The sequence below is a fragment of the Felis catus genome, chromosome A3 (assembly GCF_018350175.1).
Source record: "Felis catus isolate Fca126 chromosome A3, F.catus_Fca126_mat1.0, whole genome shotgun sequence".
Taxonomy (NCBI): Eukaryota; Metazoa; Chordata; class Mammalia; order Carnivora; family Felidae; genus Felis; species Felis catus.
In genome coordinates this window covers 113,772,924-113,791,226 of record NC_058370.1, presented here as the reverse complement: position 1 = coordinate 113,791,226, position 18,303 = coordinate 113,772,924, and the positions used below count along the sequence as shown (strand labels likewise).

Genomic DNA, 18,303 nt, shown 5'->3' with positions numbered 1-18,303 from the left:
CCCTTATGTTCATCTGTTTTGTCTCTTAAAGTTCTCATATGAGTGAAGTCATAATGATTTTTGTCTTTCTCTGACTAATTTCACTTAGCATAATAGCCTCCAGTTCCATCCACGTAGTTGCAAATGGCAAGATTTCCTTCTTTTTGATTGCCGAGTCATACTCCATTGTACATATATACCACATCTTCTTTATTCACCCATAGATGGACATTTGGGCTCTTTCCATACTTTAGCTATTGTCGATAGTGCTGCTATAAACATTGGAGTGCATGTGTCCCTTTGAAACAGCACACCTGTATCCCGTGGATAAATGCCTAGGAGTGTAATTGCTGGGTCGTAGGGTAGTTCTATTTTTAGTTTTCTGAGGAACTTCCATACCGTTTTCCAGAGTGGCTGCACCAGCTTGCATTGCCACCAGCAATGCAAAAGAAATCCTCTTTCTCCGCATCCTCGCCAACATCTGTTGTTGCCTGAGTTGTTAATGTTAGCCATTCTGACAGGTGTGAGGTGGTATCTCATTGTGGTTTTGATTTGTATTTCCCTGGTGATGAGTGATGTGGAGCATTTTTTCATGTGTCAGTTGGCCATCTGGATGTCTTCTTTGGAGAAGTGTCTATTCATGTCTTTTGCCCATTTCTTCACTGGATTATTTGTGTTTTGGGTGTTGAGTTTGATAAGTTCTTTATAGATTTTGGACACTAACCCTTTATCTGATATGTCATTTGCAAATATCTTCTCCCATTCTGTGGGTTGCCTTTTAGTTTTGCTGTTTGTTTCCTTCACTGTGCAGAAGCTTTTTATTTTGATGAGGTCCCAGTAGTTGATTTTTGCTCGTTTCCCTTGCCTCTGGAGACGTGTTGAGTAAGAGATTGCTGCGGCCAAGATCAAAGAGGTTTTTGCCTGCCTTCTCCTCGAGTATTTTGATGGCTTCCTGTCTTACTTTGAGGTCTTTCATCCACTTTGAGTTTGTCTTTGTGTATGGTGTAAGAAAGTGGTCCAGGTTCATTCTTCTGCATGTCGCTGTCTAGTTTTCCCAGCACCATTTGCTGAAGAGACTGTCTTGATTCCATTGGATATTCTTTCCTGCTTTGTCAAAGATTAGTTGGCCATACGTTTGTGGGTCCATTTCTGGGTTCTTTAGGGTAAGTATTCTTAAACATCAGTGGGATCATGCAGTCTTTATTATCTTATACCTTGAGGTATACCTTATACTTAAGGTATAAGGTATAACAGCCTGATCAACTTTGCATGTTGGTACCTGTGGATCTAGTTCATTCATTCCGGTAGTTGTATGTTACTCTGCTAAAGGGAGGTGCTGTAATTTACTGAACCTATCCTTTATTTTTCAAGGTGCCCTTTAATTAATATTTTGGTTTTAAAACTGCCTATTAGGAGCTTTGGTACTGCACATGGTAAAAACATTTTAATCTACTCTGAAGGATCACAAATGAAAGATACATATTTTCCTCCAATTCCTAGCCCATTTTTAGCAGTTTCTTTTTTGTTGTTGTTTATGCTAGTGGTTTCCATCATAACTTTAAATATTACACTTGTATTATACTTCTTTAAATGCTTATATTCTATTTTTAGGTTTATCAACTTTAGATGGAATCTCTTGCCTCCACATTGTGAATTATGGATGAAATCAGTACACCTCTCATCCCCTCTTCCATTTTTATGCTTTTTTTGGGCAATTATTAGGGATTATTACTCTGCATTTTACTCTGTAATTGATGTCATCTGTGTTTCATCTATATGTTGATTTTTAAAATTTTAAATCAGTTTTACATTACAATTATGATTATATATGTTAATTATACAATCAAAACCTGTGATTATACCTATGGAGAAGAAGTTGAATGCTTTGTCTCTAAACTTTTGCTATTTGACAAAGGCTGGCATGACAGCCTCTTTTTTTGCCTTTTTTTTTTTTTTTAACTTATTCTAGGTTGTAGTCAGTTGCTACTGTTTCTTTTTATTTCAGTTGGTACCTTCCTTGTTTTCCTTATTGTCTTTTTTATTACCTTTTGTGTAACTTTTCATATGAAGGAAGTGGGTGGTAAAATTTGAGTCTTTGTGAATGTATTTTTCCATCAGAATTTCTTGGTTGGGTTGGGTATAGAATTCTAGTTTCAAAATCATCTTTTTCTAGGACTTTAAATGAGGTCATTTCTTTAATATCTTCTGACATCCTAATTTGCTGATAAATATGGAAGTTTTACTTTGTTCCATTTTAAGTGATATTTTTCTTCTCATTTTGAACACCTTTAGAATTTGCTCTCCATACTTGGAATTCTGGATATGTCTCAATGTGAGCATGGGTTCTAGCATCATACTACCTGCTTTCAGATGCTAGCTCTATCACGTCATAGCTGCTTTTGCCTTACACAAGCTACCTAATCTCTCTGTGACTCAGTTTCTTCATGTATATTATGGCATAAACGTACTTATTAGGATTATATTAATTAATATTTAGATCAATGTCTCTCATGCAGGAAATACTTAACAAATGATATAACTATTATTATTTCTCTTGTTGGAGTACTTACCAGGTTCTTTAAGTGTGAACAATCACATCTCTATAGTTTGGGAGTATTTTCTTTTATTCTTTTTTTTTAATTAAAAAAAAATTTTTTTTAATGTTTATTTTTGAGAGAGAGACAGAGCATGAGTGGGGCAGGGGCAGAGAGACAGACAGGGAGACACAGAATCTGAAGCAGGCTTCAGGCTCCGAGCTGTCAGCACAGAGCCCGACGCCAGGGCTCAAACTCACAAACTGCGAGATCATGACCAGAGCCAATGTCAGATGCTTAACTGACTGAGCCACCCAGGCACCCCTCTGTTATTTCTTTAATTATACTTTTTCTCCCTTTTTTAAAAAGCTTTTTTCTCTGGTTGAGTTCTGTAGACTTATGTGAGATCTCTTGAATTTATCTTGTATGACTGTTCTCTTCATGCTTTCTATCTCTTTGTACTTTTGCTTGATGTCATGGGAGATTTCTTTTACCCTTTTTTCTGTATCACTAGTTTTGATCATTAATATATTCAGCCTATCCTTGTAACTTTTTATTTTGACAATTCCCTTTCTTTCTCTTTCTTTCTTTCTTTCTTTCTTTCTTTCTTTCTTTCTTTCTTTCTTTCTTTCTTCCAATTTACAGTTAGTTTCAGGTGTACGATATAGTGATTTGAATCACAATCTTATGCCTTTTTTTTTTGTCAGTGCTCTATTCTTAATAACCTTTATTTCATTAAAAATAATATTTAGGGGCGCCTGGGTGGCGCAGTCAGTTAAGCGTCCGACTTCAGCCAGGTCACGATCTCGCGGTCCGTGAGTTCGAGCCCCGCGTCGGGCTCTGGGCTGATGGCTCAGAGCCTGGAGCCTGTTTCCGATTCTGTGTCTCCCTCTCTCTCTGCCCCTCCCCCGTTCATGCTCTGTCTCTCTCTGTCCCAAAAATAAATAAACGTTGAAAAAAAAATTAAAAATAAAAAAAAATAATATTTGACAATTATTTTAGTTTTCGGGAATTCTATATTTTTCCAGTTTTTTTCTAATAGCCTTTTCTTGTTTCATTGATGCAGTGTCTCATTTAATTTCTTTGCACATTGTTCATTAGAATTTTCCATGAATTCTGTCTCCTCAGTAACAAATTATTTTATATGTTCATCTTGGCTGTTTTTTTCTTCTTTTCTTTTCTTTTCTTTTCTTTTCTTTTCTTTTCTTTTCTTTTCTTTTCTTTTCTTTTCTTTTCTTTTCTGTGATGTTGTTGTTTTGAGAGAGAGAGAGAGAGAGAGGGAGAGAATGCAAGCAGGGGAGACAGAGGGGAACAGAGGATCCAAAGCTGGCTCTGTGCTCACAACAGTTAGCCCGATGTGGGACTTGAACTCATGAACGGCAAGATCATGGCCAGAACTGAAGTCACCCAGGTGTCTTTTGGCCCTTTTTTTCTTGGTATTGCTTTTCCTTAAATGCCTGATAATCTCCAATGTTGATACTAGTGGTCATTGTGAACTTCCTCTGCAGTTATGTGGATCTCTTTGAGAGGCCTTTCCCTAGAATGGAAGGGCTGACTACAGACTGCACACCTGGCCAGGGTGTGTCTAACTGGCAGGCTTCTTTAGGGTTGCCAAGAATCTTCCTTCTGCACCTTCCCCTGGGGCCCTGAACTCTGGATCTGAGGTAATTATAACAGAGATGCTTCTTTTTTTCAAACAGGCCCCATATATCCTCTTGCTTTATTTCCTTATTCCTTCTGACAAGACCTGTAAGGTCTGGACAACACCCCCTAGATGGCACATGCAAACAGTGTGCTTCAGCCTAGGGGCTAGAGATGGCATCCAGGGGAGCTGGTAGCAGTGCCCAGATCCCAAGTGAAGAGCCGGTAACAAGAGATAGAGACCTTCATGAGGAGGAGCTTTTCTCAGTTATTGTCTGAAGCATCAGTCAGTGGTTGTGAGTCACAAAAGTCACAGATAGCCTAGAACAGTGGGTCACCCTCACCAGAGTGAAGGCCCAACAGTTGAGCTCTGCACAGAGCAATGAACTAAACAATTTGTAAGGTGTTGTTAGGCCACTGAGCTCAGGGAGGCCTCAGCAGATACAAAAGGCTTAGCATGCTTAGGAGAAGCACCTATTCATCAAGAACAAGTTAAAGTATTTAAAGGATGGGATAGCAGGGTCAGAAAAAAGATCCAACAGTTCCAAATATGTGTGTGTGGTTGATAATATGTAAAATTAGCTCTGCAACAAATGTGTTAACACAGAGCCTCCCTTTCTGTCCTTAGACCACAGGCAGACCTTGGGTCAAGGCATCACATCAGAACTGCCCTTTGCACGTCGTCATAAAGAACATTGGGCAGGAAGGCAGTAGTTGGGGGCAGAGACATAGCTTATGTGAATCATCTCAGCTTATAATCATTGTGTAAGTGTGTGGTTCTCTCAAAGAGATGGGGCTATGACCACAAGAAAGAAGGTAGGAGACCCAGCTGTAGTATGTAATATGTTAGTTATACTAAACTGGAGGCATGTTCTCCGGGTAGGAGCTCCCCAGGACCCCCCAGTTTCTCTGCAAGATGTCCAGCTGTAGAGGATGCCATCCTGTGGTGTCCAGTGCCGGAAACTCCCCTTGGCATTCTCACAGGGGTGAGCGGCGAGGGATAGTTAATGTCCTCCTGTGACCTCCCATTCCTCAGCCAGATAATGACTGTGAGGGAAGGTGCCCCGAGCAAACCCCGGCTTCTGACCTGTCTTAGCTTCATTCTGAGTTTTGTGAGAAGAGGATTTCTGAAATTGTTTTTTTTTTTTTTTTTTTAATGTTTATTTATTTAGAGAGAAAAAGCCAGGGAGGGGCAGAGAGAGAGGAAGACAGAAAATCCCAAGCAGGCTCCCTACTTGTCAGTACAGAGCCTGACAAGGGGCTCAAACCCACGAACTGGGAGATCATGGCCTGAATTGAAATCAAGAGTCAGACGTTTAATCAGCTGAGCCACCCAGGTGCCCCTGAAGTTGTTTTATCCCTCACATTATGAGAGAATTAAACCACCTTAGGATCTTTATCGTTTCTCACCAAGATTGTTATAATCGTCCTTAGTTTTTCTCTTCACTGGTTGGTCCTTTTGTTGAAAAATTAACTGACCATTTGTGTATGATTTCTTCCTGGGTTGTGTTTCTGTAGCTATATTTGAGCATTTACTGAATTATATTATACTTTATTGGAAACCTTTCTGTCTTTACATCTAGAACGTGAGCTTCTTGAGGGATCGAGTTCTTTATTTTTGTATTCTCAGAATAGGCATTCAGTGGATGTTTGCTTCATGTTTGAATTAGCTACTTATTAGCAGGGCTCTTTGAGAATTGGCTAAATTAAAGATTAAATTTTCATCTGGCACTTGAGTCATCCATGAGCTGTACAGACCAGTCCTTTTTCATAGCATTCCAGTCCAGATCTTCAGCCCAGTGCCAGAGCTAACAGTAACAGAACAATCACCGTGATCACAGAGGTTAGCTTAGTGTTCTCAGAGGATAGTAATTTCCAGTTTTGTTGGTTGTAATGTTTTAGCAGGTGGGAAAAGAGATAAAGAGATGTCAGTTTTTTCTTACAGGGTTTTCTAAAACATGATGACTTTCAAGTATAAATTACTACCTTTTGAGACCATTAGAAGTGATAAGGGAACTAGAGTCCATGAATTTACTCATTTAACTGGGAGTAGGTTCACTCTGTATTTCTCAACGTACCAAAAAACCAACACTTTTTCTTTATATTACAAACTGGTCATTTGTTCTGCATTAAAGAATGCTCTCTCATGTTTTAGTGTCTCAGGATATGACTGTGCTCTGATATTTTCATGTATCTTCATAAAAGCACATCCACATTCATTGTACTTGACTGGCTTGGTATTGACCTTGATGTGTGACCATTTGTGTGAGTGGGGAGTATACATACCACTGCCATTGTGGAGCCCCGGAAGAAGGGGATGGGGGATGGGCACATAGTGTAGTAATTCAAACTGAATGTGGTTATGCTGGGCTTGCCTAATTAGTGGGTATAGCTTCAAAATTTGAGAAATTACATTTGATATTTATACTTATTTTAAATATCCTCTCCTAAATACAAGGTGCTTGTAAGGACAGATTGAAGTTTAGAGCTTTTCAAGACCCTTTACACTTCTGCTTCGGTAAAATTTAAGAACAGGTTTCAATAAGGAATCTTTTCGTTGTAAGGGACAGAAACCCCATTCAAACTGGCTGTAAAGAAGGAAACGTATTGGCTGTTAGAACTGGGAAATCTTGGGGTATTCCAGTGTCAGCGATAGCTGAGATTTAGGGGCTCAACCAGATCATCAGCTCTTTCTCTTCTGTCTTTTCTCACCTGTGTTTTCCCATCTCTGCTTTTCTCTGCCTGCTTCAGTCTCAGAATGTCTGTTGTCAGAAAGGCACCAGCTTTCATTGTCCACAGACCTCCCAATCCAAGAGGAAGAGAGGTCAAGTATGATGGCCAGGGTTAAGCCCCCTAATCCCTTGTGCTTCACTCCTCTGTAGAACAGAGAGAGCAGGAAGTAGAGCCTGCCTCATACAGATGTTGAGAGATTCAACGAGTTAATTTTCGTGAAGTACTTGGAATAGTGCCAGGCATATAGTAAACCCTCAATAAATCTGGACTGTTATTATCTGCACTTTACAGGAGGGAAAGTTTAGGTACAAGAAAATAAAGCTGCCCAATCCTTCATATAACTTACTAAAAGCAGTCATTACTACCTGGAAAATCTGAAAACTTTGGGATAATTACAGTGCTTCACATTTAATATGCTGAGTCATGCCATTGAGTTTTTAAAAAATCTGTCCATTCCGACTCTGTTCTTCACCTGCATGAGTAATCATTTGCGGCATTTGAAAGTTGCTGAAAAGCATACTAGGATTTGCTCGTGTGATTGTAGCTGTGCTTTTATTTGTTGGAAGGATTATAGTTAACCGCTATTTATTTAGAATTGTGTCTAGTTACCACTCTTCACTGAACACTTAATATGCCGGGTGCTAAATAAGTCTAGCTTATCGGCATTATCTACATTTTTATTAATGAGGGACGAAGGACAGAAATTTTAAGTGACTTACCCAAGGTCTTATAGCTGGGCTAGAATTCAAACCAGGTCTGGTCTCCCTTGGATTTTGAAGTTCTTGCTTTCCAAGGGAATCCGACATGCTGTAGTGTTCTGAGGAAGCTACGAGAACTGGCTTAAAAAAAGATATCAATATAATAAGACTTGGCATCGTCTAGAGGAAAGGAATTGAATGAGCACAGGCAGGAAGAAGTGAATAGAGGCTTTTGTGAGAGAGGCTTGGGTTGCAGAACTCTGCCTCTTCAGGCCAACAGTTGAGGTGAGAGGGGAAGGAAATGGAACACTGCCACTGTCAGGATGAGGTGCTATGAGGGAAGAGGACATGCACAGGGGCGAGTGAAATTGGCTTCTGCCAAGGCCAAGTAAAGAGGCTGTCCTGAGGGACATGGCTAGGCTGAAACCAGGATATGGATTTCATAATAACAGTTTGGTACAGAATAGGCAATGATTAGTTCAGAGACAAGTGAAATAAAAGTGGGACGAGTAATAGCATAAGATGAACTTTATTTTTTAATATTCATTTATTTAATTTTTAATTTAAATCCAAGTTCACATACAGTGTAAGAATAATATCTACAATTAACTAAAAAAGGTGTTAACATTACTCTTCCCTTTTCCAGCCATATAGCTCTATGAGGCCATGTTTATTTATTTTTGAAAGATTGAGAGCACAAGTTGGGGAGGGACCCAGAGAGAGGGACACAGAGAATTCGAAGCAGACTCCACACTGACAAGCAGAGAGCCCGATGCGTGGCTCGAACTCACAAACCCTGAGATCATGATGTGAGCAGAAGTCGGACTCTTAACCGACTGAGCCACCCAGGCGCCCCTAAAATGATCTTTATTATTAGCAGTAAAAAATGTTTTTGAAAAGCCTAGAAAGTTACAGAAAAGTGAACGATAGGAAGCAGCAAAGGAACTTCCTGAAAGGATAGAAGAAAGCACACCCACTGAAGCACACTTCCAAGGCAGCCCTAAACGATAACGCTGGTTGGATTCCAGGTAGGGACACGCTGAAGTTCTGTGGACAGAGTCGGATTGTGTTGACTAAATGGACACATCAGTTTTCCCTGGGAGAAAACCCTGTGTGCATCCTAACAGCCTTGTGCAACGTTACCAAAACTTGCCTGAACACGGGAGCACTTCTGAGGTGCTTGTGAAAGTATAGCTCCTCAGCCTAGCCCTCAGAGCTTCGGGGTCAGTGTTGGGGTGGTGATTATGGGTGCTTTTGAGAAAGACTGCCTTAGGCAGAGGTAGGCTGTTAATCTTTAGTAGCTCCAGATGTTTTTCTGTCTCGTGCCTGCCCCAGGACTTAGAGAACAGAGGCTAAAAGGTCATTTAGCCAGGTCTGGAGGCCAGAGTTGTGATTTAATGGGAGACTGAGTGCCAGGAGGAACCTTAGAGGTGAGTGTTATTAAGTGTCACAGAATCTGGGGCCAATTGACATTGAGCTCTGAAGAACAGGAGCTTGGCATTGGACACCCACCAAGGAAGGTAGGGTGTATTTATTAAACTTAACTCTTTAACTTTTTTTTAGAAAAGATGATGCTAGGAGTTTAAAACTTTCACTTAGGTTTTAATAATAAATATTTGGTATTCTTTTGCAGTTTTATAATCCTTGCAGATTATAAACAAGCCAACTTGTGTTTTCATTTCCTAATTTTTATTCTTACTAAATTTTTAAATATTTATTTTGGAGAGAGAGAGAGAGAGAGAGAGAGAGAGAGAGAGAGAGAGAGAGAGCGCGCGCATGAGAGTGGGAGGGACAGAGAGAGAGGGAGACTCAGAATCTGAAGCAGGCTCCTGGCTCTGAACTGCCAGCACAGGCACCCCTCATTCCTAATTTTTCAAGACAAGAGGTTAAAAAAGAATTTCTAAGTATTTCCTTAAACACTAAGCAAGGAGAAGTTTGGGGAGAAAGTTCGAGGTGGGTGGGTGTGGGGAAGGCATTAGAGATAGTGTATCTGCTAATTCTAAGGCAGCAGTTCTCAAAGGGTGATTTGTGGAACCCTGGGGGTCCCCAGACCATTTCAGTATATCTACAGGTTAAAATCGTCTCTGTAATAATAATACTGGGGTGTTATTTGCCTTTGCACTCTGTTCGTACATTGGGTCAGAAGAGGCAGTGGGGGTGGCAGACTGCCGGCTCCTTCACCTGAATCAAGGTGGGAGGCAGCAAACCTGTGTTGGTAGTCATCCTATGCTTCACTGCCATGCATTCGGTTTCCAAAAAAAAAAAAGTTTTATTTATGAATGCCTTTGATAAAGCAATAAATATTATTTATTTATTTATTAAAGTTTGTTTATTTTGAGAGAGGGAGGGAGGGAGAGAGAGACAGACAGACAGACAGGGCATGAGAATATCCCAAACAGGCTCTGCGATCAGCACAGATCCCGACTCAGGGCTCGATCCCATGACTGTGAGATCATGACCTGAGCCAAAATCAAGAGTCAGACGCTCAACCAGCTGAGCCGCCTGAGCTCCCAATGTTATTTTATTAAGTCTTTACCCTTGATGGTGTCTTTTGGAATATTCTCTGTGATAAAATGGGGTGTACGAGGAAACACTTACGCTCCATGCTAACATACCGTGGTTGTCTCAGGAAAAAGCTGAACTAGCTGTTTTGCCCATGGAACATGATTTTTACTTGAAAGAACTACTGATACCGTTGGGGTGTTCAAACTTAATTATTTGGCAGAAATTTTCTCAAAAAAGCAATGAAGTGAGCTCATCACTTCAAGGAGAGAAATTGACAGTAATTTGTTACTAGTGATAAAATCTTGAGCTTTTAAAGATGAGAGTTTTGGGAAACTTGGATCTGTCCCTCTGAACTTGACAGTTTCCCAGTGTTTCAGGTATTGGGATCAGAGTTTTCTGAGGAGATTGTTGGTGATACTAAGGTATATATATTTTTTAATATTATGTGAAATACATCACATGTGGAAGATGTGTACATTTTCCAAGTGACTAATACAGATGGTAAAAAAATCAAGCCTCTGTAAAAGATCCATTCAAGCTTTAAGTTAGATCAGTGAGTGTTTTTGTATGTTTATTTGTTTTTTTACCAGTGTATTTTGCTGTAACAAAAGTTCATTGATAAGATTTCAAATTCCACATTGTAGGTAATGCTGAGAAGCTACTACATGTTGAATTTTGGTGTAATATCAAAGAATAATCTCTACAATTAACTGAAAAAGATGTTAATACCACCCTTCCCTTTTCCAACCACATAGCTGTATGAGGCCAAATTTTCTTCCTTAACTTCAATCAAAATATCTTATTGCAATAAATTGACTAGAGAAGCAGGTTTGAGATTTTTAGATGTCATCTATTAAGCAAGACATTAAAGAGATGTCCAAAAATGTAAGACATTGCCAATCTTTTCAAGACTTAAAGTTGTTTTTCCTAAAGACATGTTATTTATGTTAATATAATGCATCTATTATTTTATTTTTTGTTAAAAAAATTTGTAATGCTTATTTATTTTTGAGAGAGAAAGAGAGCACGAGCCGGGGTGGGACAGAGAGAAAGAGAGACAGAGGATCCAAAGCGGGTTCTGTGCTGACAGCAGAGAGTTCAGTGCGGGCCTTGAACTCACAAATCATGAGATCATGACCTGAGCCGAAGTTGGACGCTTAACCAACTGAGCCACCCAGACGCCCCTATTATTTTATTTTAAAATGGATTAATAAGTATTTAAATTTTTCTCAGTTTTAATTTTAATTTTTTTTTTATTTTTTATTAAAAAAAATTTTTTTTAACTTTTATTTATTTTTGAGACAGAGAGAGACAGAGCATGAACAGGGAAGGGGCAGAGAGAGAGGGAGACACAGAATCGGAAGCAGACTCCAGGCTCTGAGCCATCAGCCCAGAGCCCGACGCGGGGCTCGAACTCACGGACCGCGAGATCGTGACCTGAGCTGAAGTCAGACGCTTAACCGACTGAGCCACCCAGGCGCCCCTCAGTTTTAATTTTTAATATGATAACTGTTGATAGATTATAGCCCATACAAACAAAAGCTCTTTGAAGTCCCTAACAATTTATAAGAGTTTAGAGTTGTCCTGAAACCAAATAGTTTAAGACTATTGACCTAAGGTATGACTAAGGGGAGTGCTTCCTTGAGGACTACCTTTTATGTTCATCTGTTTGCTCTGGAATCATAAATAAAGGCATCCACGTTCTCCCAGTCCCCATTAGTAGGCCCAGTTTCTATCATCCCACACACTGAAGTCTTTTCTGTGTCTGGAACAAGAAGCAATAATTGAAGTTCTTGACCAGGCCACGCCCTGACTCCCATGTTATGGGATTCAGGTGGGGAAAAAAACCAATTATGGAGTTCTGAATATTTTTCCAGTGAGAAGGTGCTTTTTGTTTTCACAGCCCTGGTAATTGCCCACTTAGTTATAAGGTGAGGTTTTAATGAAGCTATCAACTTGGTCTTTGGAATCAAGCAGTCTTATTTATTTTGACTTTATGACTTTGGGCAACTCATTTTTATCTCTCTGAGTTACAATTTCCTATACATGAGGTAAAATTGGGCTAACAATAGGTTTAATGGTGTTAATACAGAGTATTTGTAATAGGTTTTAATTCTCATTCCCCTTGATCCTATTGGAAGTTCTCTTGGACTTGGGGGTTTGAGGCAGTAGTTAGCTTGACTACTCTATTTGTAAATCATAGCTGAATGACTGCAGACTCCTGTCAGAGGAAGCTATTCAGCCCAACTGTTGGATATATTTGATTAAGTACATCTTTTAATAATAAATCCAACCCTCCTTTTTACACACACATATGCACAGAGATTGTACAACAAAGCAAGGTGATTTGGCATATGATCAATCATACCTTTTAGATTATCAGCTAATTTCTACTTGGCTCTTCAGGAAGATGATAAACACTTTGATATCATGCTAGCAAGAATGAATAGCCTTCAGTGAGAGGGTAGGTCCTTAGGGACTAGCTCTGTTCTTTTGAAGATGTGTGTGCCATACTTTTAGATATGAGCACATAAATAAAGTCTAAATCATACCAGACTTTGTACAGAATTGTCCTTCTATACTAAATCATTCTCCATGTGCTAATTTTAAAATGTAGGCTTCATCTTCCCTATTTTTTTTTTTTTTTTGTGGAAGTTCTTTTTCTACTGAAAACAGAACACTGAAAAGACAAGGCACATCGTTGCTTTCTGTGGTTTTATTCTTTTATTCCCTATTACATAGAAATATCTTCTGATCTGTGGTACTAAGGTTCCTGGAAGGTTTGAGAGTGGTTTTTGCATGAGGTTAGGGAATCCATATGCCCAAGTACATTTTCTCAAAGGATGCTCAAAGTATAAATGCTTTGAGGTGGTGTTTGGGGAGAAAATGACATTTAAAGGGAGCCTTAACATTTGATAACAGTCTCATATCATAATGTGTATACATCACAAAATTATTGTTGGTGTGTCCCAGCAGTCATGCCTGGATTTTCTGTGAGTTGGCTCTTTCCCCACCTGTGGACCAAGCCCTAGACTTTTCCTCACTCTCTTCTGTCACCATCCTGGACTATGCTCTGTCTTGCTTTCATTTCTCAATGATTCAATTCTTAATGGTGGGTTTAGGATGTATATGCATGTCTTTATCTCTCTCCATTTTTGGCATTATCATCTTTCCTTAAAGACCACCTCCTCATGTCAGTTTTAACTTATAATCAAGAGCCCATGACTTTCAGGTGTGAAATTCATGAAATTTAGAAACCAGAAAGAGAAAATGGTGCAAAGGTAAGACACTGCTGTAGAGACTACTTACCTACATTTCTGGGAGTACGTGTAAGCTTGCAAAGTTCCAGTTTTGCACAGAATGCATTGTTTGTGTCCGTGTTCATGCACATAGATATACACAGTAGTGATTGAGGCCCCAATTCCATTCACTCCTGTTCTCCTAGTACTGAATGTCCTACGTTGTCTTCCAAACTATCTGGATGTTTGATTTACCACTAACAAATCTTGTGTTCAGTTGATGGTGCAAACCTCCTCAAATGGATCAAAATACTCTTTTGATAAAGCCCTGTACCCACTGAATGTTGGAAGTGCAGACATCATTTCATAGATGAGTACCATTATGGTTTAACGACTTGCTTGTTGGAGATAAACCTAGAACAGAATCCAGGTCACTTACACCTTCCAGCACTGTTTTTCCTGTAAAACACTTGAGTTTATTTGTATATTAATTTAATGTTCTTAGTTTTATGGGTGGGTAAATCTTATTTAGGAGGTCATCATGCTTAAAGTAGGCAGAAGTGTATTCTGTGCAGGAGTGAAAGTAGGTTAGAATTCTGTTTTTAATCAGTATCATACTTACGGCCTAATCAAGCTCTTTTTAAGCATGACTGTACTTCTACAGGGGCTTATTCATGGGATCCAGCTCAAATAAGTGTTGGTTTTCTGATCTGTCTCCTGTGATTTTGGAGAGTATCTGAGAATATCAGAGATGCTTAAATACTCTGAGATCATCTAAAGGTATCTGAGAGTATCTGAAATACGTAATAAATCTGATCATTAATCAGGAGGTTTTTACTGAGCATTTTGATATATTTTAGCTAGATGCAGTACCTAAGGCAAGCAACATGAGGGTTTTTTTGAAAATAAAGTGTTTTGCATGTAGTTAGAACTGTATAAAAGTAGGTGTTATGTGTTGATTTTGGCTTTTATTATTATAATAAACATTAGTTATTTTTTTCTTTCTAAAGAAAGAAAAAGAATTGATAAAAGGAAAATTTGCCCCCTTTTGATGAATTAATTCAGTGAAACTTTTATTTATGTATTGTAACCATATGTATTCAGCTAGAAGTTTTTCTTCTCTTCCTCTTACGACTAAACAGCTTTGGGCAGAAGCATGCAACCTTTTTGCTATTAAGTTTCTCTGAAGTAAGGCCAGAAAGCTTTAAAAATATTTTGACCAAGATGGTTTAAGAGTCTGGTTATGTCTCAGTTTGTTCTGATGGACTTGATTGAATAACATCTTGGATTGTCAAAGAAATGATGTAATGAGTATTTTCTCATTCTACAGGACATTCTTAGGCTAACATATGTATCTCCCTCCTAGTAAAATACAGAGAGCCCCCAATTTAAGAGTTTTCCTGCTTAGAAACTGATCTCCTTGTCTTGGGTTTGTACTCTGGGGTATGTTAGATTCTCGTTTTCTTTCTTTTGAGGAAGTTTAGACTTGAGATCTCATACTTTTTTTGAGATTTTCAATTGTAAAAATTAATTTCATAAAAATTTGAAATAATTTCAAATTACAGACAAGTTGCAAGTACAGTACAACTATTTTTTGTATCGTGAAGAATTTGAAAGTAAGCTGCCAACATGGTACTTCATCATCCTCAAATACTAAGACGTTCTCCTACATTGACCACAATATGTACATTGAAATCAGAAAATTAACATTGACCTATGGGTTACCGCCTAATCCTCATAGGATAGGCCTGTGAAAACTAGTCAACTGGCAAAACAAACAAACAAACAAACAAACAAAACCGAATTAGAGTACTGCATTATTTAGAATAGGTCATAGTTGAGAGAAGATCTAAGTATATGTCAGAAAAATATGTATACTTACAATAAATTGAATGACATATTAAGAGGCAGGTGAAGATGATTGTGGTAATGGGTCCATTATGCATGTATTTGCTTAGGAACTCCAGAGTATGGCTGCATTCACTTTGATGCTGAATATGTGAGCTCTTTCGAAACTGATCATTTGACCACTGGATGGTGCCAGCCTGTGACTTTGCAGTTGGCCCTGGTACCTTTTTGCAGAGTCAGCCATCTTGGTCTTAATGGTCTGCTTCTTGATGTAGCTTCTGGGAGTTCAGTGGTATTTCGGTACAGCAGAGGGATTCTTCAATATAATGGAGCTTGCAGCTGTCCACTATACCTTAAGGATGGTCTTGCCTGAGTGAATGTCTTGCCTTATAGATCTGTTGCTGAAGAGTAAGAAAACTCACTGTGACCAAATAGACCCACCTTTTGCTTTCACTTTATTCCTGAGAAAATAGTCCAGAATGAAGTTCTTCATATAATTTTTCTCTGATTTAAATTTTTTTTTTAATGTTTATTTATTTTTGACAGAGAGAGAGAGAGACAGAGCATGAGCAGGAGAGGGGCAGAGAGAGAGGGAGACACAGAATCCGAAGCAGGCTCCAGGCCCTGAGCTGGCAGCACAGAGCCCGACGCGGAGCTCGAACTCACAGACTGCGAGATCATGACCTGAGCCGAAGTCAGACGCCCAACCGACTGAGCCACCCAGGCGCCCCAATTTTTCTCTGATTTATATTAGCAAATGCCATTGTCAAAGTGAATCATGGTTGTGAAATAGATACACTAAAGAATGCTTTGTCTGCGGTGCTTGGGGGTCTCAGTCTGTTAAGTGTCCGACTCTTGATTTCGACCCAGGTCATGATCTCAGTTTCATGAGTTTGAGCCTTACATCCGGCTCTGTGCTGACAGTGTAGAGCCTGCTTGTGATTTTCTCTCTGCCTCCCACTCTGCCCTTCCCCTGCTCGCACTATCTCTGTCTCTCTCAAATAAATAAACTTAAAAAAAAAAACAACAACACTTTTTCATAGAAAAGGTAAAAAACCTGATGAATTAGTACTAGTTCTCTGAAAGAATCATTATAGGAAATATTAGTTTTAAACTTTTTAATGTACATGTTTAGGTAAATGTTGGTTAATTTTAAAGTTTATTATTTAAAAAAATTTTTTTTAACTTTATTTTTGAGAGAAAGAGACAGAGTGTGAGTGGGGGAGGGGCAGAGAGAGGGAGACACAGAACTGGAAGCAGGCTCCAGGCTCTGAGCTGTGAGCACAGAGCCCAACGTGGGTCTCAAACTCAACGAGCGGTGAGATCATGACCTGAGGTGAGGTCGGATGCTTAACTGACTGAGCCACCCAGACGCCCCTAGTTTTAAAGTTTTTTAAACATTTGAAGAAATTCAAGAAAAAAATTTACATATTTCATCACCTTATCAAAGTGACTCATGTTCTTTATTGTTTATATGTCCATTTGTATGACTTTTACAGTGAGAATCTCATTTGTATTAAAACATTATTACACATATAGATTCTGATTATGATACATTTTCTTAAGGCTCTTGCAGACCAGTTTGAAGATAAGACTACATCTGTATTGGAACGTCTGAAGATTTTCTATTGCTGTCAAGTACCCCCTCATTGGGCCATTCAGGTATTTTTGTTGCTATTTGTCATTGGGTATGGAAAATACTTTGCATTTGAAAGATAAATGCATTAGCAAAGAATGATTTTCAGTTTATGTTTGAGTTTGCAAATATTTCAGTGAAAAGAATAAAAGTATCTGCTGGGGATTACCGATTACTTCACATTGCTCTTTTGGTTAAAGTGATATTAAACTTAAAAAAATTTTTTTTTTAACGTTTTATTTATTTTTGAGACAGGGAGGGACAGAGCATGAACAGGGAAGGGTCAGAGAGAGGGAGACACAGAATCTGAAACAGGCTCCAGGCTCTGAGCTGTCAGCACAGAGCCCAACGCGGGGCTCGAACTCACGGACCACGAGATCATGATCTGAGCCGAAGTTGGCCACTTAACCAACTGAGCCACCCAGGCGCCCCTTAAACTTTTAAAACATTTTTAAAAGAATTTAGAACTAGATTAAATAGAATTCTTGAAATTAAGTAGTGGAAGAACCACAGAAGCTTTCATTTTCAAAGTAACTTTTTATATTTAAAAGCCTTCTTGGGGTGCCTGGGTGCTCAGTTGGTTAAGTGTCTGACTTCGGCTCAGGTCATGATCTCGTGGTTTGTGAGTTCGAGCCCTGTGTTGAACTGTCTGCCGTCAGCACAGAGCCCACTTCAGATCCTCTTTCCCCCTCTCCCTGCTCACATGCACTGTCTCTCTCAAAAATAAATAAACATTAAAAATTATAATAAAATAAAAGCCCTTTAGGACCTTTTACCAGATAATGAACCTTTTAACCAAGTTGTTTACCAAAGCAACTTAAAGCATTTGTTTCTTGCTCTATATTGTGAGATACCCTTGACTACTTTCCTTGTTCTGAGATATGAAAATACCTAGCATAGCTCCTAAAGCTCCAGATTGGGATTGAGATTCAGGACTTTGCCTCGTGGTTCTCCTGGCTATGGTGTGGTTCCCCTATTTTCTAAAATTTTTATCACTGAGGGCAACCTAGGTACCTGGTCCAGTTTCTTAATATTACAAAAACGCCCAAACTGAGGCCCCGTCCAGTTGACTATTTTCCAATGTGGATCACACAGCTGTTCAGAAAGTAGATCTCCCATTTCCCAGTTTTAGTCTGGTTTCCCTCCTTTCCTTATTGGAAACGTGTAATTAAAACCAGCTTTTACTGCATACTTAGTATGATATCAGCATGCATTTTGTTCTACATTTTGCACACATTATAATATTTTATTGGGACAATTTTGTGAAATATTCTTATTTTATAGATGAGGAAGCTATGGCACTGAGAAGTTAAGTAGAGTCAAATGGGGCCAAGGCAAAATTTCTAGATGATTTAGTAAGTATTGTCATTTTAGCTAGCTTCCTGTCCTCTCTGTCATGGATTATGCACATAGGTGGTGATTTAGAATTATAAATGCCAACCCACCATTCAATGACTCTGAATCCCCATTAGATTTTTTGGAATATGTCA

General features: G+C 39.0%; 1 protein-coding gene across 1 annotated transcript in view; it reads left to right on the top strand.

Moving 5' to 3' along the window:
* The window catches only part of TTC27 (tetratricopeptide repeat domain 27), a 188,164-nt gene that overhangs the window by 82,309 nt on the left and 87,552 nt on the right, over positions 1-18,303 (top strand). Inside the window, exon 11 of the mRNA XM_045054699.1 lies at positions 16,744-16,839. Within this exon, the coding sequence (XP_044910634.1) occupies positions 16,744-16,839 (96 nt within the window). The remainder of the gene's footprint in view (positions 1-16,743; positions 16,840-18,303) is intronic.